General features: G+C 55.8%; 2 protein-coding genes across 12 annotated transcripts in view; both read left to right on the top strand.

Annotated features, from left to right (window-relative positions):
* GRAMD1A (GRAM domain containing 1A) overlaps positions 1-5,190 on the top strand; it is a 32,032-nt gene extending 26,842 nt beyond the window's left edge. For 7 of the 10 annotated variants that reach the window (XM_017504184.2, XM_017504188.2, XM_017504186.2 and 4 more), the window contains 7 exons: positions 788-891; positions 977-1,150; positions 1,237-1,324; positions 2,171-2,182; positions 2,509-2,616; positions 2,701-2,821; positions 4,770-5,190. In XM_017504184.2, coding sequence (XP_017359673.1) covers positions 788-891; positions 977-1,150; positions 1,237-1,324; positions 2,171-2,182; positions 2,509-2,616; positions 2,701-2,821; positions 4,770-4,862 — 700 coding nt within the window. In that variant the 3' untranslated portion in view covers positions 4,863-5,190. The remainder of the gene's footprint in view (positions 1-787; positions 892-976; positions 1,151-1,236; positions 1,325-2,170; positions 2,183-2,508; positions 2,617-2,700; positions 2,822-4,769) is intronic. The other 3 variants (XM_017504189.2, XM_017504187.2, XM_017504193.2) reach the window with 1 other exon arrangement.
* Positions 5,191-9,270: 4,080 nt separating this feature from the next.
* SCN1B (sodium voltage-gated channel beta subunit 1) overlaps positions 9,271-17,932 on the top strand; it is a 10,559-nt gene continuing 1,897 nt past the window's right edge. The window contains exons 1-3 of one of the 2 annotated variants that reach the window (XM_017504202.2): positions 9,271-9,656; positions 11,306-11,472; positions 12,274-12,514. In XM_017504202.2, the coding sequence (XP_017359691.1) occupies positions 9,617-9,656; positions 11,306-11,472; positions 12,274-12,514 (448 nt within the window). In that variant the 5' untranslated portion in view covers positions 9,271-9,616. Of the gene's footprint in view, positions 9,657-10,004; positions 10,093-11,305; positions 11,473-12,273; positions 12,515-17,932 lie in introns of those variants that run through there. The other variant, XM_017504203.2, reaches the window with a different exon arrangement.

The following is a 17,932-nucleotide window of genomic DNA, read 5'->3' as shown; positions in this document are numbered from 1 at the left end:
AAAAAAAAAAAAAAAGAACCAGATGTGGCTCATGGTGAAGACTTTACTTTTACCTGGAGGTACAACTAGGGCAGGGCTCTGAGCCAGGAGGGTGCTGACCTGACTCAGGTGGTCCCAGGCTCCCTCTGATCTGGTGGACAGGGACATGAGCAGGAGGCCAGGAGGAGGCTGCTGGGACATCCAGGCTGGAGGGGACAGAGGCTGCTGGATCAGGATGGAACAGTAGAGGGAAAAAGTTAAGCTTCTGCAGAGATTTTGTAGGTTTAGCTGACAGGATTTGATGAGAGATTGGATGTGGGGGTAAGGGAAAGAAGAGAGCTCAAGGAATACCCCGAGGCGTTTGGCCTGAGTCACTACAACGAACGATGGAGCTGCCGGTGACCGAGATGGAGGCAGCAGGGAGGAATGGGTCCGGGGAAAGATCAGGTCAGTTTAGGACCGAGCGGTCTCTGCTGAGCCGAGCCCACGTGGAGTTGGGGTGCAGCAGCCAGATGGAAGAGGTTCAGGGGCGAGGTGGGGCTAAGAGGTGGTCTATGAGTGGACAAGGCTCGGGCTGCTGGGAGTGTTACCCAGGTAGTGGGTATGGGTGGAGTTGGCTGGCATTTGGGCTGAGTGGGGTGGTGTGTGGGAGATCCAGGGAAGCCATGGAGGGTAGGGAACCCATCTATTTTGTCTGAGTGACAAGGGGCCCTCTGAATTACGGGAAGGAAAGAATCCATCTTGGGGGACAGGGCAGCCAGGCCTGGAGTCAGACCCAGAGTGCCTTCCCCTGATGTCCCAACTCCAGAGTGTCTTCTGAGATCCGCTACCGAAAGCAGCCGTGGAGTCTGGTGAAGTCGCTCATTGAGAAGAACTCGTGGAGCGGCATTGAAGACTATTTCCACCATCTGGGTAGGGGCAGAAGGCCGGTCGGGGCGCGGGTTGGGGGGTGGCCTGGCCAGGTGGGGACATCCAGAGACCCCTCTCTTTTACACAGAGCGAGAGCTTGCCAAGGCTGAGAAGCTGTCACTGGAGGAAGGCGGGAAGGATGCCCGGGGCTTGCTATCCGGTCTGCGGCGGCGGAAGCGGCCCCTGAGCTGGCGGGCTCACGGGGATGGGCCGCAGCACCCAGACCCCGACCCCTGCACCCGGGCCGGCATGCACACCTCGGGTGCGTTCCACTGGGGCCCGGTCCAGATGGGCGGAGGAACTGGGGTCCTGTACCGGGCTGTCTGACTCCAAGCCGCTCTTCTGCAGGCTCCCTCAGCTCCCGCTTCTCTGAGCCGTCTGTAGACCAGGGCCCCGGAGCAGGCATCCCCAGTGCCCTGGTTCTCATCAGCATTGTGTGAGTAAGAGACAGGAGCAGTGGCCACACAGGCCTGAATCTGCCTCCTGGCTGTGTGACCTTGGGCTCTCTGGGCTCCCTTAGCTAAAGTGGGTGCGTGTGTTTGGTTACAGCAAGGATTAGACGAGGTTATGTTTGGGATGTGTCGGTTTGCTATGGAGAAGACTTCCCTGCTAGAAGAACAGAGCCCCGGCGGGGGTGGGGGGAGATCAGAGAGCGCTGACCTCATGCAAGGATCAGGGGGGTCTTTCTGGAGGAGCAGGCACATAAAGATTCTGGAATTAGGTGCACAGGGAGAGGTGTGCATAACAAGTGAGGTCGTTGATGCACGTTACTCATGTCTTCTGTGCCCTGAGGACACAGCAGTGACCTTGAGGGGAAGATAGACCTGACACCAGACCAGAGTGATCGGGGCCGGGATGGGGGAGGCATGGGCAGAGGGGTTGGGGCCAGGAGTGGGGAAGCCCTGGGAGGCCAGTGGTGGCTTCCTCCCAGGCCACAGGGGGCATTCAGGATGGGCATCCTGGGAGAGTGGAGACCGCCTAGGCTGAGAAGGGCATTGGCGGGGAGAACCCACATGCCCACCAGCCCAGCAGCCTGCAGGAGGGGGCGGGCAGGACACTGGAGGAAACAGAAGCAGGATCCCAGGGTTGAGCAGACCCTGGGAGGTGAGGGTCAGGTCGGCCACATGCTCAGCCTCTGAGCCTCAGCTCTCAGCGCTCATCCAGTGAGAGGACGTGGTGCGCTTGGCCCAGAGCTGCCCAGAGCGAGGAGGGCTGGGGGTGGCGGGGGCAGGCCGGGTGGCACTCATCTTTCTGTCTCCCCTCACTGCTGCTGCTGCTGCAGGATCTGTGTGAGGTAGGGTCCTGAGTCCTCCCTCTGCCCTCCCCTACCTGTACCCTACCCCTGCTGTAGCCTCTTCTCCCCACTCCGTGCCCCCAGCTCCCCCAGGGAGGTGGCCTGGTGGGGGGGTCAAGGATGTGGGCGTCAGACAGGCCTGGATTTGAACCCTGGCTTTCCTGCTATGGGCTGTGCATCCCTAGGCATGTCTCTCATCCTCTCTGAGCGTCATTCTCCTCTGCAATGAGGGATAGAGGTGTCCCTACAAGGTGTAGTTGTATTGGGGGTGGCAGTTTCGGAGCATCCAGACCCTGGAACTCCTGACCTCTGACCCCTGTCACCAGCCTTATCATCCTCATTGCCCTCAACGTCCTGCTCTTCTACCGCCTCTGGTCCCTGGAGAGGACGGCCCACACCTTTGAGTCCTGGCACAGCCTGGCCCTGGCCAAGGGGTGAGTGGGTAGCCTGGGGAAATGGGGGGGGCTTGGGCACATCAGGGGAGGCCAGGGCTCTGCTCAGGCCTGGCATCCCCACAGCAAGATCCCCCAGACGGCCACAGAGTGGGCGGAGATCCTGGCTCTGCAGAAGCAGTTCCACAGCGTGGAGGTGCACAAGTGGAGGCAGATCCTGCGGGCCTCCGTGGAGCTCCTGGACGAGGTAGGAGGCGCCGCTCGGGCAGGGCCTGGGGCTGCGGGGCTGCCGGGTCCTGTGCTGAAACCCCACCATGTGGCAGGCATGTCCCCTCTCCAGGTCTCAGTGTCCTCCGCTGTAAAATGAGGAGGCCACTCAGAGTCCCCACCCCACAGCACTGCAGGGGAAAGCAGGGAAGCATGGATGGAAGAAAGCACTGATTGGCTCACGTCCTGGACGAAAGTCCAGAGGCGTCTCACGTTAGGCACGGCCGGGTTTGGTCACTCGACAGCAGTAAGAGTCGATCTCTCGCACTAACTATGCCTCGTGCCCATCTCCAGGGTTGGCATCATTGGGGGACATGCTTTTCCCCCAGGGGACCACGGAGCTCACTCTCATTGGCTGCTGGGCTCCTGGGTCCACCCCTGACCCATCGCAGCAGCCAGGGCAGGCCAGGCATGCTCCCTCTACCCCCTGCCCCCTTCTGGGGTAACTAAGGGGTCACATGGTCTGAAGGGGAGAGACTCTCCAAAGGCCCTGAGGTCTCATCTCCAAAACGGGGTGGACCCAGACACCCAGCATAGTTCAGGGGCAGTGTCTACTCAGGCAACCAGGTTCCACTTCTGGTGTGTGATCTCATGCAAGTGACTTCGCCATGGTGGCTGTGGCTTCCTTTGTGCACGGGATAACGCTGACGCTGCCTCAAAGACTGTTGTGAGGATGCGACAGGCTGACATTGGGAGTGGTGCCAGGCCCGCAGGAAACACTGATGTGATGGCTTGAGCCTCGAACTCCTGGCTCAAGCAATCCTCCTGCCTCAGCCTCCTAAGTAGCTGGGACTATAGGCATGCACCACCACGCCTGGGCTATTTTTACATTTTTTATAGAGACTGGAGCCTTACCATGTTGGCCAGGCTGATCTCAAACTCCTGGCCTCAGACAGTCCTCCCCCTCGGCCGCCCAAAGTGTTAGGATTGCAGGTGTGAGCCATTGCGCCTGGCTCTGAGTTAAATTTTTATCACTTTCCTCTCTCTCAAATTGCCAAGGGTGCAGAGTGGGCATCACAGATTGGTGCTCACAGTAGGTGCAGATTGAGCACTTACCTGTGGCTGGGCTATTCTAAGTGTTAAGCACGACTGCCTTCTCCCCACCGCTGGCCTTTGAGGAAGACGCTCTTGCTAGCCCAGTCTTTTTGAGACAGAGTCCCGATCTGTTGCCCAGGCTGATGTGCAGTGGCCTAATCTTGGCTCGCTGCAACCTCTGCCTCCCAGGTTCAAGCGATTCTTGTGCCTCAGCCTCCCGAGTAGCTGGGATTACAGGTACCCGCCACTACGCCAGGCTAATTTTTTGTATTTTTAGTAGAGACAGGGTTTCACCATGTTGGCCAGGCTGGCCTCAATCTCCTGACCTCAAGTGATCCACCTCAGCCTCCCAAAGTGCTGGGATTACAGATGTGAGCCACTGCACCCAGCTGTTAATCCAGGTTTTATACATAGGTAGGCAGTATGAGGCATGCAGAGGTGCGAGGAGCTCAGGAACTTGCCCGAGGTCACAGAGGGGGTGGTGACAGCTAACATGTGCTGAGCACTTAGTGTGCACCAGGTTCTCGGTGCTCTTCAGGACCCTGAAATAATCCTACGGAGCAGATGTGATACAGACCCATATTTCAAATGAAGGGATTTGGCTCACGGTGGTTACAGGACTTGCCTGAGGTTACCCGAGGTAAGCAGCAGAGCCAGGATTTGAACCCAGGCCATCGGGGTCCCAGGCGCACACTAAGCCCCTTCCTCTGCTGCCTCTGAGAAGCTAAACTGGGTGCATCATGGCTGCGCTCTTCTCACAGAGGGACCCTGGAGTGGGACAGTATGGCCTCTGGACCGTCTTCAGTTTCTCAACGGCAGGATGGGGGTGGGTGACATCACCTCCCACTACCCCCCAGCATTCACCCCTGACCCTGCTCACCTCCTCCCCACAGATGAAGTTCTCGCTGGAAAAGCTTCACCAAGGCATCACAGTCTCAGACCCTCCATTCGACGCCCAGCCCCGGCCTGATGACAGCTTCTCCTGAGGACCCAGGTCATACAGCTCTTCCCCCACGTGGACAGATGGACACACAGAGCCTTGGCGGCCACTGCTGGCACGGTGTGAGCGCCAGGCATCTCCCGCCCGCCCCTCCTGACGGCCTGATGGGGGCCACGCAGACGTGGGGGCCACGGAACTGAGATGCACTTTATCCCAGGGAGCTGGCCTGGCCTTGGCAGGCCCCCCACTAACTTATTTCGCCCAGCTGAGGTTGTGGGGGGCACCTCCTGGGGTGAACGATGCCCTCAGCTCTGGGTTTAATGTATTATATTTATTTGGGGCCAACAGTTCCCCAATAAAGGGTCAGAAGTGGCTGTGGCTGTGCCTGTGGGGCCCTGGGGGTGGGTGGGAGCTTCCTGTGGCACTCAGATCCTGCTGTGGTGGGGAGGGGACCTCTGTCTGTTTCCTGGGGCCATAGTCACTGAAATGATCTGGAATTCCCCCAGCATCTTACACAAGCTTTACATCATGTGAGGTCAGTGCAGGAACTCCAAGGACAGTCTGGTGGCCAAAGTTCAAATCCTGCTTCCCAGTAGTTGTGTCACTGCAGCGGGCCAACCCTCCGGAGCTTCCGTGTTCTTTCCTGTACGATGGGTGGAATTACAGCACCCGTCTCAGGGTTGTTAGAAGGGAGTGGTTCTCAATCTTGAGCTGCATTCGAATCTACTAGAGGGCTTGGTGCAAAACAGACCATGGGGGTCCTCCCTCCAAATTCCTGGTTCAGTATGCCTGGGGCAGGGCTGGGATTCTGCCTTTATAACAAGTTTCCAGGAGACGCTTATGGTGCCATCTCAGACCACACTTTGTTTTTGGTTTGTTTTTGAGATGGAGTTTCGCTCTTGTTGCCCAGGCTGGAGTGCGATAGTGCGATCTCGGCTCACTGCAACCTCCATATCCTGGGTTCAAGCAATTCTCCTACCTCAGCCTCCCCAGTAGCTGGGATTACAGGCACGCTCCACCACATCCAGCTAATTTTGTATTTTTAGTAGAGATGGGGTTTTTCCATGTTGGTCAGGCTGGTCTCGAACTCCTGATCTCGGGTGATCTACCTATCTCGGCCTCCCAAAGTGCTGGGATTATAGGCGTGAGCCAACGTGCCCGGCCCTGTTTGTGTTAAGTTAGGGTTTCTCTGTCACCCAGGCTGCAGTGCAGTGGCAAAAACATAGCTCACAGCAGCCTCAACCTCCTGTGCTCAAGCCATCCTCCCACCTCAGCCTTCTGAGTAGCTGGGACTACAGGTGTAAGCCACCATGCCCGGCTAATTTTTAATTTCTTTTTAGAGATGGGATCTCCACTATGTTGCCCAGGCTGGTCTTGAACTCTTGGCCTCAAGCGGTCCTCCCGCCTCAGCTTCCCACAGTGTTGGGATTATGGGCATGAGCCACCGCACCCAGCCCCAGACCACACTTTGAGAACCGCTATTATAGATTCAAGGAGTTCATAAATGTGGCTACTTAGAACAGGGCCTGGCACAGATGGAATGGAGTAAGTTTTCAATAAATGTTATGCTTATTGCATAAAAATAGAGGGAAAAAGTAACTCGTGTAGTGAGTACCAAGTAATGTACATAGCAGCTCTTTGCCAAGATCTGATGTTCATTTTATTCTCAGTGACTCCACGAGGTAGAGACAAAAGATGTACATGCCGAGGCTACCCAACAGGGAGGCGGACTCCAGGCCTGGCCCCAGGAGTCTCCACATTTAGATTCAAGGTCCTAACCCCCTCAGGACCCCACCACAGCCCATTCAGGCCGAGGTGGGTTGGATCCCTGTTTTACAGATGAGGGAATAAATGAGCTTGGAGGCAAAGTCCCTGGTCCAGGTAGAACCCAGGTCCACCTCGCTCAAACCTTGTCCTGGTTCCAGAGTGTGTGTGGGGTAGACACCTTTGACATGTCACACCGCTGGCTATAAGAATCATCCTAACTGATGGCTTGGGGCAGGGAACTGGAGGGGGATTGGAGAGTGGAGGAGTGGCATAGGAGGCAGAGCCAGCAACTCCCACTCTCTAGCTGTGTGATCATGGCAAGGTACCCACGCCGAGCCTCAGTTTTCTGTATCTGTAACATGGGTATAATAATAATGTCACTTATAGGAAGAATTAAATGAGCTAATGTTAGTAAAGTGCTTCGAACGTTTAGAAGCACCAAGGCCATACATAGCAGGTGCTCACTGAACGTCAGTTTGTAAGGCTGTGAGGTGCTTCCTGTCCAGTACTGAGGCCTGTCCTCACTGTGCCTTCGCCTACCATCCCCCACCAGAGGAAGGGCCCCGAACAGCAAGAGGGTTATTTTCTGCAGGGGAATTTCACAACTCAGGAGGTGCTGGCATAAAAGGTCTAGACCACAGAGGTGTCTGGTGTCCCTGGCTCCCTGCCCCTCTGCCATGGTCCTGCCTCACACCCTGGCTCCTCTTGCCTGGCAGGGCTGGGCCAGGGGGACTCTGGGACCGTACCCCACCCAGAATTGGAGGCTAGGACCTGGGTAGTGACCCTTCAGCCAAGAGTCTCACTCCCAGCCTGGTCCTGACTGCCCAGAACTCCCACCTCCATTCTCTGCATTTGGCAGAATCTACTGGTAGGACAGGCCACTCTCCCCTGCTGGAGCAGGATTCCAGATCCATCCTAGGCCAGCTACATGACTGGGCAAGGGAGCGGCCCTCTCCCAGGCTCAGTTTTTTCATCTGTAAAATGGGGATAATAGAACTTGCTGAAGGTTTGAGGCAGTACAATTGGGTTCAGTGAATCCCAAGGGCTTAGTAAACATTGGCATTCATTTTTTCATTTGACAAATACGGATTGAGTACCTGCAATGTGCCAGGAACAGTTTAAGGTGCAAGAGACATGGTGGTGCACAGGACAGTGTCCTCACCTTGAGGAATCTCTCTCTCTCTCTTTTTTTTTTTTTAAGATGGAATCTCCCTCTGTGCCAGGCTGGAATACAGTGGCGCGATCTCGACTCACTGCACCCTCCGCCTCCCAGGTTCAAGCGATTCTTCTTCCTCAGCCTCCTGAGTCTGGGATTACAGGTGCCCACCACCACTCCCAGCTAATTCTTTTGTATTTTTAATAGAGATGGGGTTTCACCATGTTGGCTAGACTGGTCTGGAACTCCTGACCTCAGGTGATCTGCCTGCCTCTGTGTCCCAAAGTGCTGGGATTACAGGCATAAGCCACTGCACCTGACCCACCTTGGGGATCTTGTATTCCTAGGCTGGAGGAACAGGGGATGAACTAACGCCATAAAGGAAGAACATGGCCAGGCATGGTGGCTCACACCTGTAATCCCAGCACTTTGGAAGGCCGAGGAAGGAGGATCACTTGAGGCCAGGCATTGAGGCCAACATGGTGAAACCTCGTCTCTACTAAAAAATAAAAATTAGCCAGGTGTGGTGGTGCTTGCCTGTACTCCCAGCTACTAGGGAGACTGAGGTGAGAGAATCGCTTTAACCCGGGAGGCAGAGGTTGCAGTGAGCCAAGATCCTGCCACTGCCCTCCAGCCTGGGTGACAGAGTGAGACTCCCATCTCAAAAAAATAAACAGGAAGAACATAATGTCAGGTAGTGAGGGTGCTGTGAAAAACACTCAACAAGAGTAAAGGAGGTCAAGTGAGGAGCTTGGGAGGCAGTTTACTCTGAAGGGACACGGAAGACCTGACGAAGGTGACATTGGAGCCATGGAGGCAGGGGGAAAGTGGCGGGCCGAGGAAAGAGCAGGGGCCAAGGCCCGAGGCAGGAATGGGTCCCCTGTGTTGGGAACAGCAGGAGGGCCTGGACAGCCAGAATGGAGTGGGAGGAGAGACTGGTAGGTGATATCAGGGACATAAAGGGGTGCAGGGGATCATGAAGGGGCCCTCCTCCTGAAACAGCACCTCCAGATCCCCCGGCTGCTTCTCTCCAGGGTGCCCCACCTGCTTGGGTGAGGTCTGGATTGTATCTGCCGTCCTAGCCGGACAGCCCCCCACCCTCCTCTAATGCCTACTTGGGGTCCCTGCACAGTGACTCCCGGGCCTGGATAACAGGAGAGGAGAGATCACTTGGAGGTTTCCTCCCTTCAACTCCTGAGGATGACCTCCATCATTTGAAGTCGGAAACCCGGCCTCCAAACTGCGCTCCAAGTCCTCCTGTGACTGGGGGTGACCTTTCCCAGACTCCCTGGGAAGGTGGGGGTGGTCCCCAGAGCCCAGCGGGGTCGGAGACACCCGGACCACTTGTCCCGTTCCCAGAAGTCGCGGTCCCTACGCCACCCGGAGAGGCCGGTGCAGCGGGCTCCTCCCGGGCCGCTGCGGCAAAGGCTGGGCGGCCGCGCCCTCCCCCCGCGGTGATTCATCCCGCCCCCTCCCTCTCCTCCCTCCTCCCTCCTCCCTCCCTAGGCCGCGGCCGCTGCCGCTGCAGTGCGCAGGAGACCGCGGTCCGCGCCCGAGCGCGCCCGAGCCGGAGCGGGACCCGGGTCGGTGCACCTGGCGGATGCGCCCGGCTGCGCGCGCCAGCGCAGCAGCCCGAGCAGCGACCGCCGCCCGCGCGGCGGGGATGCCCGGACGCCGGGCCCCGGGGCTGGGCCCCCGGCGGTAACCGGAGCGGGGGGGCCGCGCCCCCCCTCCTCCCCCTTCGCCGGTCCCAGAGCCGCAGCTGCTGCGCCCGCGCGCTCCCGGGGACATTCTAACCGCCGCTGGGTCCCGCCGCCTCTCGCCCCGCTATTAATACCGGCGGCCCGGGAGGGGGGCGCAGTGCGCGCCACGCAGCCATGGGGAGGCTGCTGGCCTTCGTGGTCGGCGCGGCACTGGGTGAGTGCGCGGGGGGCGCCTGCGGCCGGGGCCACCGCGGGGGCGCTGGCGGGAGGCGGGAGTGGCGCTCGGGACACCGAGCGGTCGCTGGAGGGCCGCCCCGGCCCATCCCCCGGCCCCGCCAAGTCCGCTTCAGAAGTTGTGCGCGCGGGAGCGGGGCTTGGGGAGGGCGGTGGAGGTGCCGGTGGGCTCCAGCGGGCGGGGGCCGAGCTGGCACAGCCTCTCGGCTGCAGGCGCTCAGCCGGGGGCGAGGAAACGCGGAGTCAGCTGCTCCCGGAGCCCCGCAGGCTGCAATGTGACACCCACAGCCGCGGGAGGGGGGTGGGGGGAAGGCGGCGCCCGGAGACTGGGACGGGAGGGACGGAGGGACTGGGAGAGATGGAGACGGGAGGGAGGGGGCGCGAGACAGAGGAGGACTCGGAGTGCACCTGAGGAGGTCCGCTGGGAGGCTGGGGACATGGGGGTCAAGGGGGACACGGAGGCTGAAAGAGGGGTATTGGAGAAAGAGAGAGAGAGTTAAGAGACTGAGCGGGTGGAGAAAGGGAAACTTGAGAGAGGCAGAAGGAGATGGAGAGAAGAGAGAGGGAGATGGAGGTGCCCTGAACAGTGAGAGAGGATCTGGCATGGAGTTTGAAAAGGGAGAGACGTGGAAAGGTGGAAAGAGACCAGGAGAGGTCTCTTCCTGAGCCCAGAGAGTGGACACAAAGTGGAGGGACCTTCAGAGAGACCCCTGAGAGGGACAAAGATGGGAGGACTGAGACCGAGGCCCTCGGGGAGTCTGAAAGGGCAGGGGAGGGGGGTGGATGAGAATTCCTGAGGATCCGGAGACAAGGACAGCATGGGGCTGGAGCAGAAGAGACAGCGTTAGCCACAGGGTGCTGGGAGGCAGGAAGGAGGTGCCAGGGAAGAGTGTGAAGGGGAAATTCAAACACTGGAATTCAGTGGGGCACAAAGGCCCAGGTGCAGGAGAGAGATCAGGACAGAGCTTTGAAGAGTGGATGGGGTTGGGGTGGGAAGAGCTCTAGAAGCAGGGAGCCTGGGAAAGAGGGGTGACAGAGGCAGGAGAGGCTGGGGAGGGGATGGCTCACACAGGGACTTGTGGGGCTGGGGAGTGGAGCTGAGAATGGGTCAGCCAGGTTCCAGTGCCCACCTCCCCACACTCCCCCAGACCTTTTCTCCCAGCCCGTTTCTCCTGGGGCTAGCTGGCTGTGAATTTAGTGGTGGAAATGACTGCCACCCTGAACTTCTAACTTAGCTGGAATTCTCATTCTACCACCTAGATGCTTGGGTACCTCCAGCAAGGGACCTTCTGAGGAAGGAGCACTTGGGGAGCAAAAAGTCTGAGTTACTAGCAATGTTGACAGTCCCACTTATGGGGCCTCTCAAGGGCCAGGCCCTACTTAATGTATGAAAATGGGCCCAGCCACTGCTGGAAGCAAAGAGGACCATTTCTTTCAACAAGAGAGAGGGAAACTGAGACTCAGAGATGAATGACTTGCTGAAGTCACATAGTGAGTGACAGGGCTCAGCCTGGCATCGAGTGTTGTCTGCTTGTCATCACTGAGGGGAGAAGAGATAGTTTCTGAGGGGTCTGGCATTATTTAGGGCAATGGATGTCTCTAACTGACCTGAGCCTGCTGTCCCCACAGTGTCCTCAGCCTGGGGGGGCTGCGTGGAGGTGGACTCGGAGACTGAGGCTGTGTACGGGATGACCTTCAAAATTCTGTGCATCTCCTGCAAGCGCCGCAGTGAGACCACCGCTGAAACCTTCACTGAGTGGACCTTCCGCCAGAAGGGCACTGAGGAGTTTGTCAAGGTGTGCCAGGGACGGGAGTGGGTGTGGGAGGGCAGGGGTCCATGGGTGGGAGGTGGTGGGGCTGGATCTCAGGGAGGGGGCTTGCTTGCTTGTTTGTTTTAATAACATGCTGTGATTGATGACCTGGATTCAGATTCTGGCTCTACCAGTGGCCAGCTGGTGACCTTGGCCAAGCCAGTGAGCCTCTCTGAAAGTCAGTTTCCTCCTCTGTAAAGACGGGGTGACAGTGGTCTCTAGCCGATAGGTGTGTATGGGAATTGGATGCATTAACGCGCCTGGCACATGGTTGGCACGAAATAAATGCCAATGGACTTATTTGGCACCAGCAAATAATGTCTCGGATAGTCATTACAGAGGAAGGCAGAACTTTTTTTTAACCCCCTTTAAATTACATGTGAATTTTGCATTTTTTGGGGAGGAAACCATACGCTTATGATGTGCTAAAGAGTTGGGTTCTGAAGCCGCTGGGATCAGGCTGCCTGTCCCTGCTGGAGGAGTGTGTCTGGTGGCTGAAAGAGAACTGCAAAGAACGATGGCCCAGAGGCCAGATGGGGCTTGGGAGGATAACTGAGGAATGTGTGTGCGCCTGTGCATCTCAGGGCTAGAGGCAAAATCAGGGTTTGGCTGGCTCCCGGCATGATTCTCACCCCCTGCCCTGTGCCCTCCCTGCCTGAGGTCAAGGCATCAGAGCCCATGTGTGTGCCATCTCTGCCTGTGGGTGTCAGGGCAGGAGACAGAGTCAGGGTCAGGTGAGGGAAGAGGCCCAGGCAGTGACACCTCCCACTCCCTGGCTACCCCCAGATCCTGCGCTATGAGAACGAGGTGTTGCAGCTGGAGGAGGACGAGCGCTTTGAGGGCCGTGTGGTGTGGAACGGCAGCCGGGGCACCAAGGACTTGCAGGACCTGTCCATCTTCATCACCAATGTCACCTACAACCACTCGGGTGACTACGAGTGCCACGTCTACCGCCTGCTTTTCTTTGAGAACTACGAGCACAACACCAGCGTCGTCAAGAAGATCCACATTGAGGTAGTGGACAAAGGTGAGTCGGGCGCTGCCTGTCCCTTCACTGTCACCCACCGGCAAGCCAGATGGAGGGACAGATGGCAGGGAGCGGACAGGACAGGCTGGCCCTGTGCCTGACCAGCCAACCACCCACAGTGGTGGGCTGGAGAGGGAGGGGAGAAGCCCTTGCCGCCCACTGCAGCTCTGGCCTCTGTTTCCCTCCAGCCCATGGAGAGGTCAAAGCACGCCTCTCCCCACAGACGCTCCAGGTGCAGAACCCAGCTCTGTCACCTGTGCTGAGTGACCTCTGGCAGGTGCCTTTTGTCTCTGAGCCAAAGGGTTGTCCCAGGCTCCCCCAGGATAATAATCCCATGTGCTTCTTGGGGTGTGGTTTGAGTCATTCTTCCATCATGGGGGTCATGAGGATTGAGCAGCTGCAGGCACGTGATGGGCTTCCAGCAGAGCCTGACACATGGTGGCGAGGGTGGCAGTTCTTACTGTTTGAGTAGCTCAGCCCTGCTGCCCTCTGTCGTGATGAGGCAAGAGAGCGTGCCACCTTGAGCAGAGCTGCTCTCTGTGGAGCAGAGGCACCCCCCTCTGCTCTCCTGCCACTGGGGAGTCACACTAGCCTGCAGAGTTTCACTCAGCGTCTCTGGGGCGGGTCCAGGGGCCCTTTCTAAAGCTCTCAGGTGAGGCAGTGCGGGGCCACAGGTGTGGGGCCCACACTTTGAGCAGCAAGGGTCTACACAACATTTTTGAATATCTCATCATTTTGCCTCAGCCACCCTGAACCCCTTCTTTGAGAGAGGTCCGCCCCTTCTCTGAACCATCTTCTGCTTGGCATCAGTTACAATTGTCCAGGGCCCTGTGGCCTCTGGCTGAGAGTTGGGGAGAAAGCCTTGGCTTTGAACCAGCTACAAGCTGTGGCAGAAAGGTCTCTTGGGGTCACAGCACACGCATCCTCACAGGCAACACGCACTGCCCATCCTTTTCATGACACAGGTGCCGGCCTCAGTGCCTTATACGGAGTCCCTTAGTGAATCCTCCCCCGATCCTGTAGGGTAGGGGCTCTTCCTATCTCCATTTTACAGATGAGAAAACTGAGGCTCAGGGATGGAAAGTTATGTGGCCAAGATCACATGATTGGGAGCTGGACGTGAACCCAGAGAAGCCTGGGTGACTGCGTCTCTGTTCATGGCCATGATTCACTGTATGGTTATCAGCCAGAGCCTGTGGGTCTCTTTTTATAATTAGCATTTTTACGTTTATTGTCAAAGTGGTGTAGCAATTCAGCAGGCATGTCTGAGCCACTCTGGCGTTCGTCGCGATGCTGGGCGGGGGAGTGGGGGTCAGCTGCGGACATGGATGATGGCGCCCCGCCCGCAGAGTTGCTGTGACAAAGACGTCCCAGTACTGGGGCTTAACAAAACCTGTGTTATTGCTCTTGCTGATCTGCAGAGGTGAGACAGGGAGAGGGTAGGAGGCTTCAGGGCGCTGTTCAGCCACGTGGGTTCGTTCCATCTTGTTGCTTGGCACTCGGCCAGGGTGCTGTGTCCTCTGGACACCGTGACCCAGTAGTGCCTCTATTTTTTATTTTAACTTTTATTTTTTGAAATGGAGTCTGGCTCTTGTTGCCCAGACTGGAGTGGTGTGATCTCGGCTCACTTGCAACCTCTGCCTCCCAGGTTCAAGTGATTCTCCTGCCTCAGCCTCCCAAGTAGCTGGGATTACAGATGCCCGCCACCACGCCTGGCTAATTTTTGTATTTTTAGTAGAGACGGGGTTTCAGCACACTGGCCAGGCTGGTCTTGAACTCCTGACCTCAGGTGATGATCCACCTCCCTCGGCCTGCCAAAGTGCTGGGATTACAGGTGTGAGCCACCATGCCTGACCTGAGCCTCTCTTTTTTAGGATTGTCCACTGTATCATGCCACCTCCCAGAGCCCGTGTTTTCACCAGCATTTACCATCGTATGCAGTTACTTATGTTGGGCCCTGTAGACTTTGTGTTTTCTGCACTAGTCACCCAATTCTAGTGTTTTTTATCTGCCATATGGTAGTACTGCCTTTTAAACATTACCCACTATAGTATAGTATTTTTATTATCCATTATAGTATATTTTGTAATATACTATTGTAATATCATCAAACATACAACAGTTTTTTGTTTTTTGTTAAAGAGAGACAGAATCTCACTCTGTTACCCAGGTTGGAATACTGTGGCATGATCTTAGCCCACAGTAGCCTCGAACTCCCGAAATCCAGTGATCCTCCTGTTTGAGCCTCCCAAGTAGCTGGGACTACAGGTGTGAACCACTACGCCCGGCTAATTATCTTTTTTCTTTTGTAGAGACTGGATCTTGCTATGTTGCCCAGGATGGTCTCGAACTCCTGGCTTCAAACAATCTTCCCACCTTAGCTGCCCTAAGTGCTGGGATTACAGGCGTGAGCCTCCGCACCTGGTCTACAGTACTTGTATCATAATCCATCGTACTAGAGTATTTTTAACATTCCCCACCATGGTGGGTATTTTTATTACCCACCATTCTATGCTATATTATTTTAAAAATTAATCCCATTGCAGCATTTGAAAATATTCCATCTATACTATACTATATTATTCATTACCCCTGATACTACAGTATTTTTTTTTTTTTTGAGACAGAGTCTCACTCAGTCACCCAGGCTAGAGTGCAGTGGTGGTCTTCTGCTCACTGCAACCTCTGCCTCCTGGGTGCAAGTGATTCTCCTGCCTCAGCCTCCTGAGTAGCTGGGATTAAAGGTGCATGTACCACAGCTGGCTAATTTTTGTGTTTTTAGTAGATACTGGGTTACACTATGATGACCAGGCTGATCTTGAACTCCTGACCTCATAATCCACCTGCCTCGGCCTCCCAAAGTGCTGGGATTACAGGCATGAGCCACCATGCCTGGCCTGATACTACAGTATTTTTAACGTGACTCACTGCACTACAGTATTTTTTATTACCTACAATATATATGATTGTATATGTCAGCACTGCCTGCCATTCCTTATTTATTTATTTTGAGTTGGAGTCTTGCTCTGTTGCCCAGGCTGGCTGGAATGCAGTGGCACAATCTTGACTCACTGCGCCTCCCAGATTCAAGCGATTCTCCTGCCTCAGCCTCCCAAGTAGCTGGGATTACAGGTGCACACCACCATGCCCAGCTAGTTTTTGTATTTTTAGTAGAGACAGGGTTTTACCATGTTGGCCGGGCTGGTCTTGAACTCGTGACCTCCGGTGATCCACCTGCCTTGGCCTCCCAAAGTGCTGGGATTACAGGCATGAGCTACCACGCCCAGCCTATTATTATTATTTTGAGTCAGAGTCTCACTCTGTCACCCAGGCTGGAGTGCAGTGGCATAATCTTGACTCACTGTAGCCTCCGCCTCCCGGGTTCAAGCGGTTCTCCTGTCTCAGCCTCCAAAGTAGTTGGGATTACAGGCATGTGCCACCACGCCCAGCTAATTCTTTTGTACTTTTTAGTAGAGATAGGGTTTCGCTAGGTAGACCAGGCTGGTCTCGAACTCCTAGCCTCCAGTGGTCCACCCACCTCAGCCTCCCCAAGTGCTGGGATGACACATGTGAGCCACTGCACCAAACTTCTTATTTTCATCCACAATCTTGCTGCAGTTTCAGTATTGGCCATCAACCTATATTGCCTCCTGGTAATGACTCCTGAGGAATTAGCCATTTCATTTCCATTGGAGGAGGATCATGATGGTGAGAACCTCACTGACCTGGGAGAGGTGGCGAAGCTACTGGGAAGCTGTTGGGGGTGGCCCACCTATGGTAGGAGCAGGCAGATGGGGACCCACGGGGACGGTAATCCTATTTTGGACGCACACAACCTGAGTGGAAAATGCCTTGAGGCACAGCAGCGTCTGAGGCGAGTGAGAAATCCAGCCTGCAGAGTCGTGGCTGGCCTTCAGATCTGCAGACTGCCTATGGCATGCCGTGTTACCTAAAGCCGTTTGGGCACTGAGCTCCAGGAGCAGGGGCAAGAATTCCAATAATGGGGCTTTATCCAGGGTGCATCCACTCAGAGTGGTTTCTGAGGCCAGCTGCTGTGGGTAGCCAGGATGCATTTGTCCTTGAGGTTTTCCAGGGCATCAAGGTGATGTCTGGATAAAGAATTTAGCACAGCAGGCGCCCACTACATGAGATGCACTAACAATGTCTGTGGAGGCCGGGCGGAGTGTGGCTCATGCCTGTTATCCCAGCACTTTGGGAGGCCAAGGTGGGAAGACTGCTTGAGGCCAGGAGTTCAAGACCAGCCTGGGCAACACAGCAAGACCTCATCTCCACCAAAAAAAAAAAAAAAAAGAAAAAAGTAAAAAATTCACTGGGCCTGGTGGTGCATACTTGTAGTCCCAGCTACTCGGGAGGCTGAGGCAGGAGGATTGCTTGCTCTCAGGAGTTCCGGGCTGCAGTGAGCTATGATTGCACCACTGCACTCCAGCCTGAGCAATAGAGCAAGACCCTGTCTCTTGAAAAAAATAAAGAAGTCTGTTGAAAAGAATGAATGAATGAAGGAAGGAAGGAAGGAAGCAAGGAAGGAAGGAATGAGAAGGGAACCCTGTCCCAGCTCCTCCTGCAGGGAAGCTGGGGCAGGGCGGGCGGGGGGAGCATCCAGCCCCACTCCCTCCCTCACTCTGGCCCAGAAAGCACTGGTGCCATCTGTACAGGGAGGAGCCACAGAAAATGCCCCACTCACAGCAGAGGGAGGCCATGCGAGGACAGCAGGGAAAATGGGATCTCAGCCATCCGGGAGGGGGCCAGAGAAGTGGGATGGACACCTAGGAAATCCAGCCGAGGACGATGCAGTGGCTTCTGACTCTGGTCCCCTGGCTGAGCGCGTTCCCTTTACAGTTTAAATTTAGGCTCAAGGAGAAGTTGGCAATTGGCAGGGCCATGCAGTAGAGAGGATGTAGGGTTTCCAGAAAATCACCAACACTTGGGCAGTGCTGGCTGTGTGTTCATCCAAGCATGTTACGGACTTTAACTCATTTCCTCTCCCAGCAACCCCCCCGCCCAGAGGGTCTGAGTATTCCCATCTCCATTTTACAGAGGCTCAGAGAGGTGCCGTCATTTGCCTGAGGCCACACAGCTAGTAAGAAGCAGAGTCAGGATTTGAACCCTGGCAGTCTGGTCCCAGAGCCCAGGCTTTTGACCATTAGGCTATACTGCCCCAGTTATAACAATAATAATAATATTAATAAAAATGAACCTTTATTGAGTGCTATTTATAGATCAAGCTCTCTTCTAAGGACTTTTTTTTTTTTTTTTGAGACGGAGACATCACTCTGTTGCACAGGCTGTAGTAAAGTGACTTGATCTTCTGATCTCAGGTGCTTCGCCTGCCTCAGCCTCCCACAGTGCTAGGATTACAGGCATGAGCCACCTCGCCCAGCCTTTTTTAGTTTTTTTTTT

The sequence above is a fragment of the Cebus imitator genome, unplaced genomic scaffold (assembly GCF_001604975.1).
Source record: "Cebus imitator isolate Cc_AM_T3 unplaced genomic scaffold, Cebus_imitator-1.0 Scaffold318, whole genome shotgun sequence".
In the NCBI taxonomy this organism is placed as follows: Eukaryota; Metazoa; Chordata; class Mammalia; order Primates; family Cebidae; genus Cebus; species Cebus imitator.
The sequence above is the reverse complement of the archived record's forward strand: the minus strand, read 5'-3'. Positions and strand labels throughout refer to the sequence as shown.